The sequence below is a fragment of the Pristiophorus japonicus genome, chromosome 19, assembly GCF_044704955.1.
Source record: "Pristiophorus japonicus isolate sPriJap1 chromosome 19, sPriJap1.hap1, whole genome shotgun sequence".
Classification (NCBI taxonomy): domain Eukaryota; kingdom Metazoa; phylum Chordata; class Chondrichthyes; family Pristiophoridae; genus Pristiophorus; species Pristiophorus japonicus.
Genome location: NC_091995.1, coordinates 4909245 through 4926245, shown reverse-complemented (window position 1 = coordinate 4926245; position 17001 = coordinate 4909245). Strand labels below are relative to the sequence as shown.

The 17001-nt window shown below is 45.7% G+C and overlaps 1 protein-coding gene across 1 annotated transcript; it reads right to left on the bottom strand.

Moving 5' to 3' along the window:
• Positions 1-526: 526 nt before the first annotated feature.
• LOC139229656 (E3 ubiquitin-protein ligase TRIM39-like) lies at positions 527-16325 on the bottom strand. Its single transcript, XM_070861176.1, has 2 exons — positions 16050-16325; positions 527-3596 (listed from the first exon to the last, which is right to left on the bottom strand). Exons 1-2 carry the CDS (start codon positions 16117-16119, stop codon positions 3076-3078), a joined length of 591 nt encoding a protein of 196 aa, XP_070717277.1. The 5' UTR covers positions 16120-16325; the 3' UTR covers positions 527-3075.
• Between the last annotated feature and the right edge of the window lie 676 nt (positions 16326-17001).

The following is a 17001-nucleotide window of genomic DNA, read 5'->3' as shown; positions in this document are numbered from 1 at the left end:
GTAACAGAACACAAATTCATTTCAACTGAAATGAATGGGATGAAATCAGGCGGTTTCTGTTATCAACCTACGATCCTCTGTATCACATTTTTCATTGTGCGTTTTAACAAGCAACACAATACCCCGGCGAGAAAGATTAAAATCTACTTCATTGTAAGCTGGAACATACTTTCACCAATTGTATATAATTTTGAGATAAATCTGGGAAACATTTGGGTCTTGAAATTCGATGGCGTCTTGGATGGAGCCTTTGCATGTTGTCATACACAATCTGATCATTCAGCGAATGTAAACGCTTTGTGTCGAGGGGGTAAAATGTACGGGTTTACCCAGCAATGTGGGCACCATCTGTGTACCTGGGAAAGTCAGTAACCTCATAAAACAGGGTGACGAATAGTTTTTGCCTTGCTCTGAAGTTCACATGAATTCATCTGTCTTTTAAAATGCGTGTGAGATACATCTCTGATCTAATGGCTTTCTTTTAAAATTCGTGTTACCTCAACCAACCTTCAGACAACGCCAGAGGGAGATTAAAACAGGCTCTTTATTGATGTACAGGGTGATTACAATTATCGAAGTCAGGTAATAGATTTCGAGTTTACTTTAATTGAGAAAATTGTTTTACAATATTTACATCAATTATGATGAAAGTAATTGATGTGTAAAAAGGAGACACAATGAACCGCGACATTCAGTAAATGGGCGAAAACAAAGTGTGATCCAATAGTGGGAGCAGGGTTTCAAATCCTTACCATTTACCTGTTTAAAGAAAGAGAGTAAAGCAAATAAAAAATACCAGAGAGCTGGTCTGTATAATCACAGTTTCCTGATAATATTTTCATTCCTGACTCCTAGGTGAATCAGGAAATGTAGTTTCTAAAACTGCCGGAGAACAACACTTTGTAAATGCATTGGAGACTGTAAGGGAGATTTCAGTCCAGCTTAGAGGGCAGCACAGCTCAGACTGGGAGATCCCCATGTGTGGAGTGCAGCGTACACTGTGGCACAGTAAGCAGAGCACCAGCACAGCCTGTACAAAGCCTGTTTATACTGTGGCTTTCTTTGTAGAAGTCCCTCAACCTCACTTTCCCCGCCTCTCCTCCTGAAGGCACTAACTGGAGGCTCGGGAACAGCAGGGCTGAGCTCAGTTGTGTCCTCACCTGATGGCCACAGCCTGCAGGAGGAGTCACTGGATAGTCCCCGGCCTTGGGCTCTTTTATCTAGAAAGGAGAAGGCTGAGGGAGGGGTGACCTGATAGAGGTCTTTAAAATCATAAAAGGTTAGGGTGGACGTATAGGAGATATTTCCACTTGCGGGGGAGATCAGGGTTAGGGGCCATAAATATAAGATAGTCACCAATAAATCCAATAGGGAATTCAGGAGAAACTCCTTTACCCAGTGAGTGATGAGAATGTGGAACTCGCTCCCCTCTAACAACCGTAGTATCCCCACCACTGCTCTGTGGGAGACCAGTTAATTCAGTACAGGCTGGGACCCTCCCAGCTCTGCACAGCTCAGTACCACACACACCAAGCTGAGCATTTACCCACTGAGCCATCAGGGCCACACACGGGGAATTCTAAACTCTAAACTGTAATCAAATAGTAACAACTGATCTAATCAGCACAGAGAGACGTCACAATCATCTCTCTCTCTCTCGAAATAAACTATAATGGAACCTCGACCGTATGCTATGATGGAGGGGACCCCCAATAGAGTGGAAATGGGTAGATAATCCAGGACCCCATACTTACACTGACACTGAGTTTTTTAGCCTTTGGTTTATTTTGATTCCATAATCAAGTCTCAGTGTCTGCACACAAGATGTTTCCTATTTAAATGCAAAATGCATTTCCTTGAAATCGAGTGTTGGCAACCTGACACTGCTGGTCTCAGACATGAAACTCATTCCCCTGGTGTCCTGAATTGACCTCAATACATGAACAGTAATTCCATCTGGTACTGGCCATCCAGATAACAACTACTTATCCTATTTATTCGTTTTATTTAAACCCAGCCTGACTGCCAACTTTCTTGTAGATTACCGAGATCCAGCTGTAAACTTTTAGACCATTCACTGAAAAACCCACCAAATTACCATGTCAGCTTTGTAAATAAGGGCAAGTTCCATTGGCCAACTCCCCCAGATCCATCAACTGATTGCAGAAGGAATGTTGGCCGAGACATGGGTAAACTGCCTGCCCTTATTTGAATAGTGTCTCCTGATCTTTAACATCCAGTTGAACAGGCAAACAGGGTCTCCAACAACTCAACCTAAAGATGGTGCCTCTAAATAACAGTGACTGCACTTCACTGCGCTGTGACGTGTTTTGGGATGTCTTGAGATCCTGAAGGACTGATATGAATGCAAGCTCCTTCCTTCTGATTGTTTCAGTGTTGCACTGGAATGTCAGCTCAGGTTATGTACTCAGGGGCTTTAATCACAGCTTTCTAGGCCCCTGTTTAGTTTACGTCCTTCTTTCTGATCCAATTATCTTTCAGTTCTGCAGAAAGATCTGACCTGAATTGTTAAGTTAGCCGAATGTTTCTACATTTCTTGGTATGTCCGCAGTACTGATTTACTCCAGCAGGTGGTGATATTGCACTGTAAAACTTTACAGAGCTTTGTACAGCTCGCCATCACCATCTCCTGGCTGAAAGCGGCACTACAATGACCTGTAGCCTTTTAAACCGAAGATTTACAAACTCCCCTCTTTTTGAAAAGAGATAGTTTGTGTGTTTCTCATCACCAATGGTGCGTGGTGCTGAATACCTGAGGAATGTGCTCATTTTCAGAGCACAACTTATACCTGCTTTTTAATACAAAGGAGCGGGGCAGTGATGAGAAAGGGCTGGGATGGAGTTGCTGTCGGCTTTTACTTTTTATTTAAGTCTCCTCACATTTTATATTTGTATCGGTTGTATTTACAGTCTCATTGGGATTTTACAAGGCATTACTTAGAAATTACATTTTCTAACAACTGATCCCTGACCTCTGCTCCTGACCCTATCCGTGCGGGGTCAAGTCATTGTGAGGTCATGAATGTCGTGGGCCGGCCTGAAGCCCCGCCCCTTTTACAGACTGGAGCAGATTCTCAGACACTTGTGCTCATCCCAAATCCCAAAGAAAGGATAAAGTTTCTCCGTGAATTTATTCCCAGTGAAGGTATGGAGATGGGACCGGGTATCCAAGGCGTAAAATGAAAGTGTCCCGGACTCGTAACTGAGATAAACTCCCACCTTCCCGGGGATCTTACTGACATGGAGAAGGGATGGACGGGAGGAGTTTACAGTAAACCGATCATCCTCCCGCCCGATGGTCCACAATCCATTCTCCGGGCTCAGACTGACCCCTCTCTTCCGCTCCACAGACTCTGCGGCTACTCCCAGAATCCAGCCCCGATTCATTGCCACCTCCACCTCCCAGTAATGTCTCCCCGATGTGAATCCGTCCAATCCCAGCACACAGGGCCGGGCTGTAAACCTCTTCTTGGTGTCAGGGAGATTCCTCCGGGTCCAGGTCCAACTCACACTCTTCAGATCCTCAGACACCTCGAGATATGGATTCGCTGTTTCCACATCCAGGGTCACAGAGACTGGGAGAAAAAGCAGAGAGTTAGAGAGATTCACCTGGGATTGGGGGAGAAACTCGCTGGCGATCGGGGGAGGGGTGCGCCGGGGATCGGGGGAGAGATGCTTTCACCAAGATCCCCTTTTCTGACTGATTTCCTGTTTCTCAACAGGAGAAAAGAGCCGCCCCGAGGGGAGGAAACGAGAATCTGAGAACAGCAGAAAACACCGGGACTTCCAGCGAGGGAGGTCACAGTTTCTGAAAATCACATTACACCCACCCGCCTCAGCACTGTGGTATTTTGTGATAATGTAAAAAATAAAATGAACAAAATCTGGAACTGACGCCTCAATGTACAACTGAATACTGTTCCCAGTTTAATGCACCACAAACTGGGGTTTAAATACCTGGGGGTTAAACACCTTCCATACTCAGCAACAAGAACAGCAACAACTTGTATTTATATAGCGCCTTTAATGTAGTAAAACATCCAAAGGTGCTTCACAGGAATGTTATAATACAAACATGTGTGAGCTGTGAGGAGGATGCAAAGAGGCTGCAGGGTGACCTGGACAGGTTAGGTGAGTGGGCAAATGCATGGCAGATGCAGTATAATGTGGATAAATGTGAGGTTATCCACTTTGGTGGCAAAAACAGGAAGACAGAATATTATCTGAACGGTGACAGATTAGGAAAAGAGGAGGTGCAACAAGACCTGGGTGTCATGGTACATCAGTCATTGAAGGTTGGCATGCAGGTACAGCAGGCGGTGAAGGTGGCAAATGGCATGTTGGCCTTCATAGCTAAAGTATAGGAGCAGGGAGGTCTTACTGCAGTTGTACAGAGCCTTGGTGAGGCCATACCTGGAATATTGTGTTCAGATTTGGTCTCCTAATCTGGGGAAGGGCGTTCTTGCTATTGAGGAGTACAGACTGATTCCCGGGATGGCAGGAATGACATGAGGAGAGACTGGATCAACTGAGCGTGTATCAATTGGGGTTTAAAAGAATGAGGGGATCTCATGGAAACATATAAAATTATGACGGGATTGGACAGGTTAGAGGCCTGTTGCTGGCGAGTTCCAGAACCAGGGGTCACAGTCTAAGAATAAGGGGTAAGCCATTTGGGACCGATGAGGAGAAACTTCTTCACTCAGAGAGTGGTTAACCTGTGGCATTCTCTGCCGCAGAAAGTTGTTGAGGCCAGTTCATTAGATATATTCAAAAGGGAGTTAGATATGGCCCTTATGGCCAAAGGGATCAAGGGGTATGGAGAGAAAGCAGGAAAGGGGTACTGAGGTTGAATGATCAGCCAGATCTTATTGAATGGCGGTGTAGACTCGAAGGGCCGAATGGCCGGCTCCTGCACCTAATTTCTATGTTTCTATGAGACGTGCCTACTAGTGCCTGTATCCCTAAAAACAGGTTCAATTTGAAGAGTATCCTCAAACGGGCACATAGAAACATAGAAAATAGGTGGAGTAGGCCATTTGGCCGTTCGAGCCTGCACCACCATTCAATAAGATCATGGCTGATCATTCCCTCAGTAACCCTTTCCTGCTTTCTCTCCAGACCCCTTGATCCCCTTAGACGCAAGGGCCATATCTAACTCCCTCTTGAATATATTCAATGAACTGGCATCAACAACGCCCAGCGACAGGGTATTCCACAGGTTAACAACTGAGTGAAGAAGTTTCTCCTCATCTCAGTCCTAAATAGCCTACCCCTTATCCTAAGACTGTGTCCCCTGGTTCTGGACTTCCCCAACATCGGGAACATTCTACCCACATCTAAACTGTCCCGTCCCGTCAGAATCTTATATGTTTCTATGAGATCCCCTCTCATCCTTCTAAACTCCAATGTACAAAGGCCCAGTTGATCCAGTCTCTCTTCATATGTCAGTCCAGCCATCCCAGGAATCAGTCTGGTGAACCTTCGCTGCACTCCCTCAATAGCAAGATCGTCCTTCCACAGATTAGGAGACCAAAACTGAACACAATATTCCAGGTGAGGCCTGTACAAATGCAGTGAGACCTCCCTGCTCCTATACTCAAATCCACTAGCTATGAAGGCCAACATACGATTTGCCTTCTTCACAGCCAGCTGTATCTGTATGCCAACTTTCAATGTAGACAGGACTCTGCTCTGCGGACTGTTCCCAGGAACGAACACTGAGACAGACATCATCTGCAGCTGGAGAGCCATTAACTCGGTGAAAGACGCACTTTGGTCTTCCCGAAACTTGCTTGTCTTCCAGAGCAAGGAGATATCCATGGCAGAGTGTTGCAGACTGGCGCAATCCAAGGTCCAGGAGTACGTGCTGAGGGACGCACTAAAGATTGGTGCAGTCGCTGCAAAGGCACGATGGGGAAGAGCCACAGTTTAAGGCCCTTCTGCCATGGTAAACCCAGGGGATGGAATCAGACTCCCCTCGAGATGTACTTGTTAAACTGCTTGTATACATAGAGCACCATGTACTGAAAAACATCTGTGTTGTGCCTTGTATAATGAAAGTCTCTGCACTGTTTAGTAACTCGTAAAGAAATGTAAATGTACCCCCATCCGGTCCGTGTACTGCATTCATCTGCATAGTGCTACATAGAAACATAGAAAATAGGTGCAGGAGTAGGCCATTCGGCCCTTCTAGCCTGCACCGCCATTCAATGAGTTCATGGCTGAACATTCAACTTCAGTACCCCATTCCTGCTTTCTCGCCATACCCCTTGATCCCCCTAGTAGTAAGGACCTCATCTAACTCCTTTTTGAATATATTTAGTGAATTAGCCTCAACAACTTTCTGTGGTAGAGAATTCCACAGGTTCACCACTCTCTGGGTGAAGAAGTTCCTCCGCATCTCGGTCCTAAATGGCTTACCCCTTATCCTTAGACTGTGACCTCTGATTCTGAACTTCCCCAACATTGGGAACATTCTTCCTGCATCTAACCTGTCTAACCCCGTCAGAATTTTAAATGTTTCTATGAGGTCCCCAAGTGATTCGTGATCAGTACTGAAATGTATCCTGGAATCTAATGTAAACCAGTTCTCATCTCTGCTCCATGTAATACTCTCATTTGCACAGTACTACATGTAACGTGATTTACGGAATGTACTAAACTGTACCTTGAAATGAAATGCACACTAGTGCATTGTACGGAACGGCTGTCAGCATCCAAACGAATTGTATGGAATTGCTGACCGCAAGGCACTGAACTATTTTCCAATGTATTGCGAAAATTTTATATGAATAAAGTATATTTTTGAAAAAAAAATCCCTGAAGACCAGTTAAAATAGCAAGCCGTGTGTCCAAACCAGTCAGCAAAAGGGAAGTAATCGCTTGTTATTATAACCTCATTGTAGCTCTGTTATAACATAATTGACAACTGTTGATAATGTGCATGTGTGTGTCTTTTTAAGATAACTGATCACTGCTGCTAATGTGTATGTGTGTATGTTTTTAATAAACCCTTCCAATTGTTTTGAACAAATCGTCTCACCGTCAAATATAAGCCCAGAGAGATTTAGAAATCCTACATAGGGTAGAATGTGGGAGGCCAGCCAGGAGTGCTTTGGAGTAGTCAAGTCTAGAGGTAACAAAGGCATGGAGGAGACTTTCAGCAGCAGATGAGCTGAGGTAGAGGCGGAGGCGGGCGATGTTGCGGAGTGGAAATAGGCGGTTTTAGTTATGCTGCAGATATGTGGCCGGAAGCTCATTTCTGGGTCAAGTATGACACCTAGGTTGCGAACAGTCTGGTTCAGCCTCAGACAGATGCCAGGAAGAGGGATGGAGTCGTTGGCTAGGCAACGCAATTTGTGGCCGGGACCAAAGAACACTTCGGTCTTCCCAAATTTATTTGGAGAAAATTTCTGCTCATCCAGTACTGAATGTCGGACTAGCTGTCTGACAATTTAGAGACCGTGGATGAGTGGAGAGAAGTGGTGGTGAGGTAGAGCTGGGTGTCATCAGGGTACATGTGGAAACTGACACTGTGCTTTCGGATGATGTCGCCAAGGGGAAGCACATCAATGAGAAATAGGAGGGGGCTAAGGATAGATCCTTGGGGGACACCAGAGGTTACGATGTGGGAAGAGAAGCCATTTCAGGTAATATTCTGGCTACGGTTAGATAGATAAGAATGGAACCAGGCGAGTGCTGTCCTATCCACGATGGCGGGGAGGCGTTGGAGGAGGTCAACCATGTCAAAGGCTGCAGACATGTCGAGAAGGACATGAAGGATTAGTTTACAATTGTCACACTCACAAAGGATATCATGTGACTTTGATGAGCCGTTTCGGTACTGTGGCAGGGGCAGAATCCAGTTTGAAAGGATTCAAACATGAAGTTCCGGGAAAGGTGGGCACAGATTTGGGAGGCGACAACGTTCAAGCACTTTGGAGAGGAAAGGGAGGTTGTAGATGGGGCGGTAGTTTGCAAGGACAGAGGGGTCAAGGGTTGTTTTTTTTTTTTGAGGAGACGGGTCATGACATCAGATTTGAAAGAGAGGGAGACCGTACCTGAGGAGCGAGAACCATTAACAATGTCTGCCAACATGGGAGTCAGAAAAGGAAGTTGGGTGGGAATAGGGTCAAGGGAGCAGCAAGTGGGTCTTGTGAACAGGATGAACACGTAGTGGTCAAGGGGAGATCAGAGAGAAACTGGAGAAAGATGCGAATTCAGGGCTAAGGCGGGGGGAGCCTCAGAGGAAGTTTGGCCCGGTGGGCTAGGGGAAGGAAGGGAAGTTGCAGAGGCAGCTGAGTGGATGGTCCCAATCTTTCAGACAAGAAGTCCATGAGCTCCGAGTGAACATGGATGAAATGAAATAAGCATTATTAGTTGTAGGTTTAAGTTTGTATTTTTTTTAAAATTTATTCGTGGGATGTGGGCAAGGCCAGTGTTTATTGCCTGTCCCTAATTACCCTCGAGAGGCTTTTAGCCATTTCTGAGGGAAGTTCAGAGTCAACCACATTGCTGTGGGTCTGGAGTCACATATGGGCCAGACTGGGTAAGGACAGCAGATTTCCTTCCCTGAAGGACATTAGTGAACCAGATGGGTTTTTATGACAATGCGACAGTTACATGGTCACCATTACTGATACTAGCTTTTTATTCCAGATTTATTTAACTGAATTTAAGTTCCCCAGCTGCTATGGTGGGATTTGAACTCCTGTCCCCTGATCATTAGTCCAGACCTGCTGGATTACTAGTCCAGTAATATTACCACTATGCTACCGTTTCCTGTAACTGTTATCAGTGCATGCCGATTCTTAAATAATCATGCTTATAAACTAGTGTAACATGCCTTGGGTGGACCCAGTTAGATTGAACATGGAAGACAGAGGCATTGGGCCTGCTTGACCAAATATTAAAAATGCACTTTAACAAGCCTTTTTAGCAAAGCAACAGCCAGTCTGTGAGAAAAGCTGAGAGAATTCATGGAATTCCAGAGACTGAGATAAGAGACAAGCTTTTCGGCTTTGCTCATTTCATAGAATCATAGAATGACAGAAGTTTACAGCACGGAGTGCGGCCATTTCAGCCCATCGTGTCCGTGCCGGCTAACAAGAGGCTATCCAGCCTAATCCCACTTTCCAGCTCTTGTTCCGTAACCCTGCAGGTTACAGCACTTCAGGTGCGCATCTAAGTACTTTTTAAATATGGTGAGGGTTTCTGCCTCTACCACCCTTTCAGGCAGTGAGTTTCAGACCGCCACAACCCTCTGCGTGAAGACATTTCCCTTCAAATCCCTTCTAAACCTTCTACCAATTACTTTGAATTTATGCCCCCTGGTTGTTGACCCCTTTGCTAAGGGAAATAGGTCCTTTCTATCCACAAATCCAGGCCCTTCATAATTTTATATACCTTAATTAGGTCTCTCCTCAGCCTCCTCTGTTCCAATGAAAACAATTCCAGCCTCTCTAATCTGTCCTCATAGCTCATCCTCGTAAATCTCCTCTGTACCCTTTCCAGTGCAGTCACGTGCTTCCTGTAAGGCGATAACCAGAGCTGCATGCAGTATTCCAGCTGTGGCCTAACCAGTGTTTTATACAGTTCAAGCATAACCCCCCTGCTCTCGTATTCTATGCCTCGGCTAATAAAGGCAAGCATTCCGTATGCCTTCTTAATTACCCTATCGACCTGACCCGCTACTTTCAGGGGTCTGTGGACATGCACTCCAAGATCTCTTTGTTCCTCTACACTTCTCAGTATCTTATCATTTAATGTGTATTCCCTTTCCTTGTTAGCCCTCCCCAAATGCAATACCTCATACGTCTCTGGATTGAATTCCATTTGCCACTGTTCTGTCCACTTGATTGATATCTTCCTGCAGTCCGCATCTTTCTTCTTCATTATCAACCACACAGCCGATGTTAGTAGCAGCTGCAAACTTCTTAATCATACCCCCTATTTTCAAGTCTAGATCATTGATGAATATCACAAAAAGCAAGGGAGCCATGCAGAACCCCATTGGAAACATCCTTCAGTTGCAAAAACACCCATCAACCTTTACCACTTGCTTCCTGCCTCGGAGCCAATTTTGGATCCAACTTGCCACTTTGCCCTGGATCTCATGGGCTTTTACTTTCGTGACCAGTCTGCCATGTGGGACCTTATCAAAAGCTTTGCTAAAATCTATATACATTACATCATACGCTTTCCCTTCATCGACCCTCCTGGTTACCTCCTTGAAAAATTCAATCAAGTTAGTCAGAAAACGACCTTCCCTTAACAAATCCATGCTGACTGCCCTTGGCTAATCTTTCTAAGTGAAGATTTATCCTGTCCTTCTGGATTTTTTTCAATAATTTTCCCACCACAGAGGTTAGGCTGACTGGCCTGTAATTACTTGGTCTATTCCTTTCTCCCTTCTTAAACAAAGATACCACATTAGCAGTCGTCCAGTCCTCTGGCACCACACCTGAAGCCAGAGAGGATTGGAAAATGATCGTCAAAGCCTCTGCTATTTCCTCTTGTGCTTCGCGTAACAACCTGGGATTAATTTCATCTGGACCTGGGGTCTTATCCACTTTCAAAGCTGCTAATCATAAGAACATAAGAATTAGGAACAGGAGTAGGCCATCTAGCCCCTCGAGCCTGCTCTGCCATTCAATAAGATCATGGCTGATCTGGCCGTGGACTCAGCCCTACTTACCCGCCCTCTCCACGTAACCCTTAATTCCCTTATTGGTTAAAAATCGATCTATCTGTGACTTGAATACATTCAATGAGCTAGCCTCAACTGCTTCCTTGGGCAGAGAATTCCACAGATTCACAACCCTCTGGGAGAAGAAATTCCTTCTCAACTCGGTTTTAAATTGGCTCCCCCATATTTTGAGGCTGTGCCCCCGAGTTCTAGTCTCCCCAACCAATGGAAACAACCTCTCTGCCTCTATCTTGTCTATCCCTTTCATTAGTTTAAATGTTTCTATAAGATCACCCCTCATCCTTCTGAACTCCAATGAGTAAAGACCCAGTCTACTCAATCTATCCTCATAAGGTAACCCCCTCATCTCCGGAATCAGCCTCGTGAATCGTCTCCGCACCCCCTCCAAAGCCAGTATATCCTTCCTTAAGTAAGGTGACCAAAACTGCACGCAGTACTCCAGGTGCGGCCTTACCAATACCCTATACAGTTGCAGCAGGACCTCCCTGCTTTTGTACTGCATCTCTCTCGCAATGAAGGCCAACATTCCATTCGCCTTCCTGATTACCTGCTGCATCTGCAAACTAACTTTTTGGGGTCGTTCAACCTGACTGCCTGCCTCTCTTCCGCTCTTACATCCGGTCCAGGGTGTCCTTGGAGATGGAGCACGCGGTGTCCACCGGTACGCTCGCGGCCTTCCGCGAGAGGTGGGCACCGGAGGGACTGGAGTGCATCATCACGCCCGGCAACCAAATTTTAATTTGATTTTACGTTTTAAAGTTTCATTTGTTTTAATTGCCGGTGCTTTTAGTGTCCCCCTTCCCTTTTATAGGGGGCACTGGGGGAAAAAAAATGTGATTTTAGTGCCCCCAAAAAAATAAACCAAAAAAAGAAAAACACAAAAAAAAAGAAAAAAAAAGGGCCTTGTAAATGTCTGGTGTGTCATCCAGGTCGGGTGGCACGGTTTAATGTTTTATGTTTTACAGGTAAACTCTAAAAGAGTTTCATGCACATTAGTCTGAAAATGCCTGATCTCATCTGATCTTGAAAGCTAAGCAGAATCAGGCCTGGTTAGTACTTGGATGGGAGACTGCCCGGGAATAACTGGTGCAGTTAGTGTCCCCTTCCCTTTTATAGGGGGCACTGGGGAAAAAAGGTGATTTTAGTGCCCAAAAAAAAGAAAAACACAAAAAAAAACCAAAAAAAGAAAAAAAAAGGGCCTTGTAAATGTCTGGTGTGTCATCCAGGTCGGGTGGCACGGTTTAATGTTTTATGTTTTATAGGTAGACTCAAAGAGTTTCATGCACAAGGACCCCCAGGTCCCTCTGCATCTCAGCATGTTGTAATTTCTCCCATTCAAATAATATTCCCTTTTACTGTTTTTTTTCCCCCAAGGTGGATGACCTCACACTTTCCGACATTGTATTCCATCTGCCAAACCTTAGCCCATTCGCTTAACCTATCCAAATCTCTTTGCAGCCTCTCTGTGTCCTCTACACAACCCGCTTTCCCACTAATCTTTGTGTCATCTGCAAATTTTGTTGCACTACACTCTGTCCCCTCTTCCAGGTCATCTATGTATATTGTAAACAGTTGGGGTCCCAGCACCGATCCCTGTGGCACACCACTAACCACCAACCACCGATTTCCAACCCGAAAAGGACCCATTCATCCTGACTCTCTGCTTTCTGTTCGCCAGCCAATTCTCTATCCATGCTAATACATTTCCTCTGACTCCGCGTACCTCTATCTTCTGCAGTAACCTTTTGTGTGGCACCTTATCGAATGCCTTTTGGAAATCTAAATACACCACATCCATCGGTACACCTCTATCCACCATGCTCGTTATATCCTCAAAGAATTCCAGTAAATTAGTTAAACATGATTTCCCCTTCATGAATCCATGCTGCGTCTGCTTGATTGCACTATTCCTATCTGGATGTCCCGCTATTTCTTCCTTAATGATAGTTTCAAGCATTTTCCCCACTACAGATGTTAAACTAACCGGCCTATAGTTACCTGCCTTTTGTATGCCCCCTATCTTAAACAGAGGCGTTATATTAGCTGCTTTCCAATCCCCAGAGTCCAGAGAATTTTGGTAGATTATAACAAATGCATCTGCTATAACTTCCGCCATCTCTTTTAATACTCTGGGATGCATTTCATCAGGACCAGGGGATTTGTCTACCTTGAGTCCCATTAGCCTGTCCAACACTACCCCCCTAGTAATAGTAATTGTCTCAAGGTCCTCCCTTCCCACATTCCTCTGATCAGCAATTTTTGGAATGGTTTTTGTGTCTTCCACTGTGAAGACCGAAGCAAAATAATTGTTTAAGGTCTCAGCCATTTCCACATTTCCCCATTATTAAATCCCCCTTCTCATCTTCTAAGGGACCAACATTTACTTTAACCCCTTAGTACCTGCTCTCTGTTTATTTCAGCTAATATTTCACAATTCTCCTCGATAGTAATGTCTGCATCGCCCCTCTCTTTTGTGAAAACAGACGCAAAATATTCATTAAGAACCATACCCACATCTTCCGCCTCCACACACAGATTACCCTCATGGTCTCTAATAAGCCCTACCCTTTGTTTAGTTATCCTCTTGCTCTTAATATATTTATAAAACATCTTTGCGGTTTCCATACCAATAATTTTTCATGCTCTCTCTTTGCTTTCGTAATATCTTTTTTAATTTCACCCCTGGACTTTCTGTACTCGAGAGATTCTGCAGTATTTAGCCCCCGTTATCTCTGATAAGCCTCCCTTTTTTCTTTATCCTCCCTGAAACCAGGGGGCAGGTTATCTTAGATCTGGTCCTGTGTAATGAGACAGGATTAATAAACAATCTGCTAGTAAAGGATCCCCTTGGAATGAGTGATCAGAACATGGTTGAATTTCAAATTCAGATGGAGGGCAAGAAAGTTGGAACTCAAACCAGAGATATTTCATAACTCTTAACAAAAATGCATTCCAGCGAGGAGGAAAGGGTGTGAGAGAAAAGATAGCCATCCGTGACTAACTAAAGAAATAAAGGATGGTATCCAATTAAAAACAAGGGCATAAAGTGGCCAAAATGAGTGAGGACAGAAGATTGGAAAGCTTTTAAAGGCCAGCAAAGAATGACTAAAAAAATGATTAAGAAAGGGAAGAAAGACTATGAAAGTAAACTAGCACAAAATATAAAAACAGATAGCAAGAGTTTCTATATGTATATACAAAGGAAATGAGTGGCTACAGTAAATGTTGGTCCCTTAGAGGATGAGACTGGGGAATTACTGATGGGAAACATGGATGGCAGAAACTCTGAACAAACATTTTGTATCAGTCTTTACAGTAGAGGACACAAACAATATCCCAACAGTGGATAGTCAAGGGGCTATAGGGGGGAGGAACTTAACACAATCACAATTACTAAGGTGGTAGCATTCAGTAAGATAATGGGACTAAAGGCGGATAAATCCCCTGGACCAGATGGCTTGAATCCTAGGGTCTTAAGGGTAGTAGTGGCTGGGATAGTGAATGCATTGGTTGCAATTTACCAAAATTCCCTGGATACTGGGGTGGTCCCAGCAGATTGGAAAATTGCAAAAGTAACACCCCTATTTAAAAAAGGAGGCAGACAAAAAGCAGGAAACTACAGACCAGTTAGCTTAACATCTGTGGTTGGGAAAATGTTGGGAGTCCATTATTAAAGCAGTAGCAGGACATTTGGAAAAGCATAATTCAGTCAGGTAGAGTCAGCATGCATTTATGAAGAGGAAGTCATGTTTGACAAATTTGCTGGAGTTTTTTAAGGATGTAACAAACAGAGTGGATAACAGGGAGCCAGTGGATGTGGTGTATTTGGATTTCCAGAAGGCATTTGACAAGGTGCCACATAAAAGGTTATTGCACAAAATAAAAGTTCACAGGGTTGGGGGGGGGTAATATACTATCACAGATAGAGGATTGGGTAGCTAACAGAAAACAGAGAGTCAGGATAAATGGTTCATTCTCGGGTTGGCAATCAGTAACTAATGGGGTGCTGCAGGGATCAGTGCTGGGATCCCAACTATTTACAATAGCTATTAAACGACTTGGATGAACTCAGCCAGGTTTGCTGATGATACAAAGATAGAAGGAAAAGCAATGTGTGAGGAGGACACAAAAAACCTACAAAAGGACATAAACAGGCTAAGCTCGTGGGCAAAAATTTGGCAGATGGAGTGTAATATTGGAAAGTGCGAGGTTATGCACTTTGGCAGAAAAAAAAATGAAGAGCAGGTTATTATTTAAATGTAGAAAAATTGCAATGTGCTGCAGCGCACCAGGACCTGGTGCATTAAACAGAAAAGGTAGTATGCAGGTACAGCAAGTGATCAGGAAGGCCAAAGGAATCTTTGGCCTTTATTGCAAAGGGGATGGAATATAAAAGCAGGGAAGTCTTGCTACAGTTATACAGGGTATTAGTGAGGCCAATTACAGTTTCTGTCACAGGTGGGACAGACAGTCATTGAAGGAAAGGGTGGGAGTGAGTCTGGTTTGCCACACACTCCTTCCCCTGCCTGCACTTGGTTTCTGCCCAGATGAGGAGAGGGCCCAGTGGCAGCATAGACCAACCCACAAGGCGATCTATGGATAGTAGGTGCGTCCGTGCGCACTAGGTCCGTGCAGCAGAGCTTGGTCTCCAGTCGTCTTGGTTAATCCTTGCCACTGGATTAAGACCTAGCTGTGCCAAGCCCACGTGGTGGCTGGTGTGCAACAACAACCCCACATTAAAAGAATCCATTCACAAGCATCTTCCACCCTTTAGTATGTAGTTCTGGACCTAGATTGTAGGGTCCCTCACTGAAACACCTGTGAACTCATCTATTTTTGGTGTGGAAGCAGGTCATCCTCGATATGAGGGACTGCCTAATACTATACTATGCATGCCCTCAGCAATGAGACTCGAGGTACTCAGTGCCCTCTCGGATGCTCTTCCTCCACTTAGGGCAGTCGTTGGCCAGGGACTCCCAGGTGTCGGTGGGAATGCTGCACTTTATCAAGGAGGCATGTTGAAGGGTGGAAGATGCCTGTGTCTGGATTTTTTTTAACATGTGGTGACCATCGCACATCAGCCGCCACACGGCCTTTACCCAGTGGCAAGGGTTAACCAAGACGGCTGAAGACCTGCTCTGCTGCACGGACCCAGTGCGCTCACATATCGCAGTGTGGGCTGGGCCCGTGCTGCCTCTGGGCCCCGATCACATCTCTCTGCAATCTCTCGTCGCTCCTGCTGTACCTGCCCACCTCCAATCAGCGGCCTGGATTATGGTAACCTGGAACTTGCACACTGTTTAAATACTGTCCTTACCGCAGCCACCGCTCAGCAGGTTCCCGGGGATGAAGCGACTGTCCACCTCGCTCACCAAACCCGTTGCCATGACGCCCTGGCTCCCCCCGGGTGAATAATAACAAGAAGAATCCAAAGTGTGAAATAAACCCCCCCCGCCGCCGAGTATAAAAGCAGGCGGCGACCGCCGTGAGCCGCTCCCACCGGCTCTAACTCGCCGAGACAAGGGCCCAGCGCTGTGGCACTGATGCTCGGCCCAAACACACTGCCCGAGCTTCCAGTCCGACTCCCACTGAGGCCCGGGCCCGCCCCGGAAACTCGCCTACCTCGCTCTGAGTGATAGGCGCTCTGGCCAATCCGCTTCCCCCAGCAGAGCCCCGCCCTGGAAACCCGCCTCCCTCACTCTGAGTGACAGTCATGCTGGCCAATCGGCTTCCCGTAGAGCTCTTCACCGTGCCGCCATTGGCCAATCAGCGCCGCCGGGAGGCGGGGTTTCCGGCCATGATTTCGGTTGAAAGAGGCTCGCGCTCGGAACTTGCCGGTTGGGTTTAAATATTTAATGTTTAACGGCCGGCAATCTTTGCCCCTGTGAGCGGTCGCGGGGTGTGTGCTGTGATTGGCGGGGAGCGGGACAACAACAACCTGTGTTTATATAGCGCCTTTAACGCAGTAAAAGGTCCCCAGGCGCTTCACAGGAGGCTCACAGATTGTTTTGTCTATTCCGGGGCGGATCTGCGATTGTCACCGAACTAATCGGCCTCCCACAATATCTACAGAATCCCGGGAATACCCGCAACCTCCCCGGGAATGGTCTTCATCATCATCATCGGCGGCCCCTGGAACCAGGAGGACTTGCTCCCACATGGGTTGACAGATGTTTCAATGAAGGACCTAATATTCCAGTCCTGAACTCCAATTGAAGGGTGGAAGATGCCTGAGCCTGGATTGTTTTAACGTGTGGTGACCGTCGCAC

Excerpts from the sequence above, each read along its gene's own strand:
- LOC139229656 (XM_070861176.1), bottom strand. The coding sequence starts at position 16,119 with ATGGCAACGGGTTTGGTGAGCGAGGTGGACAGTCGCTTCATCCCCGGG. Across the intron at positions 3,597-16,049 it reads CCTGCTGAGCGGTGGCTGCG|TCTCTGTGACCCTGGATGTG; the intron begins GTAAGGACAGTA and ends TTTTTCTCCCAG.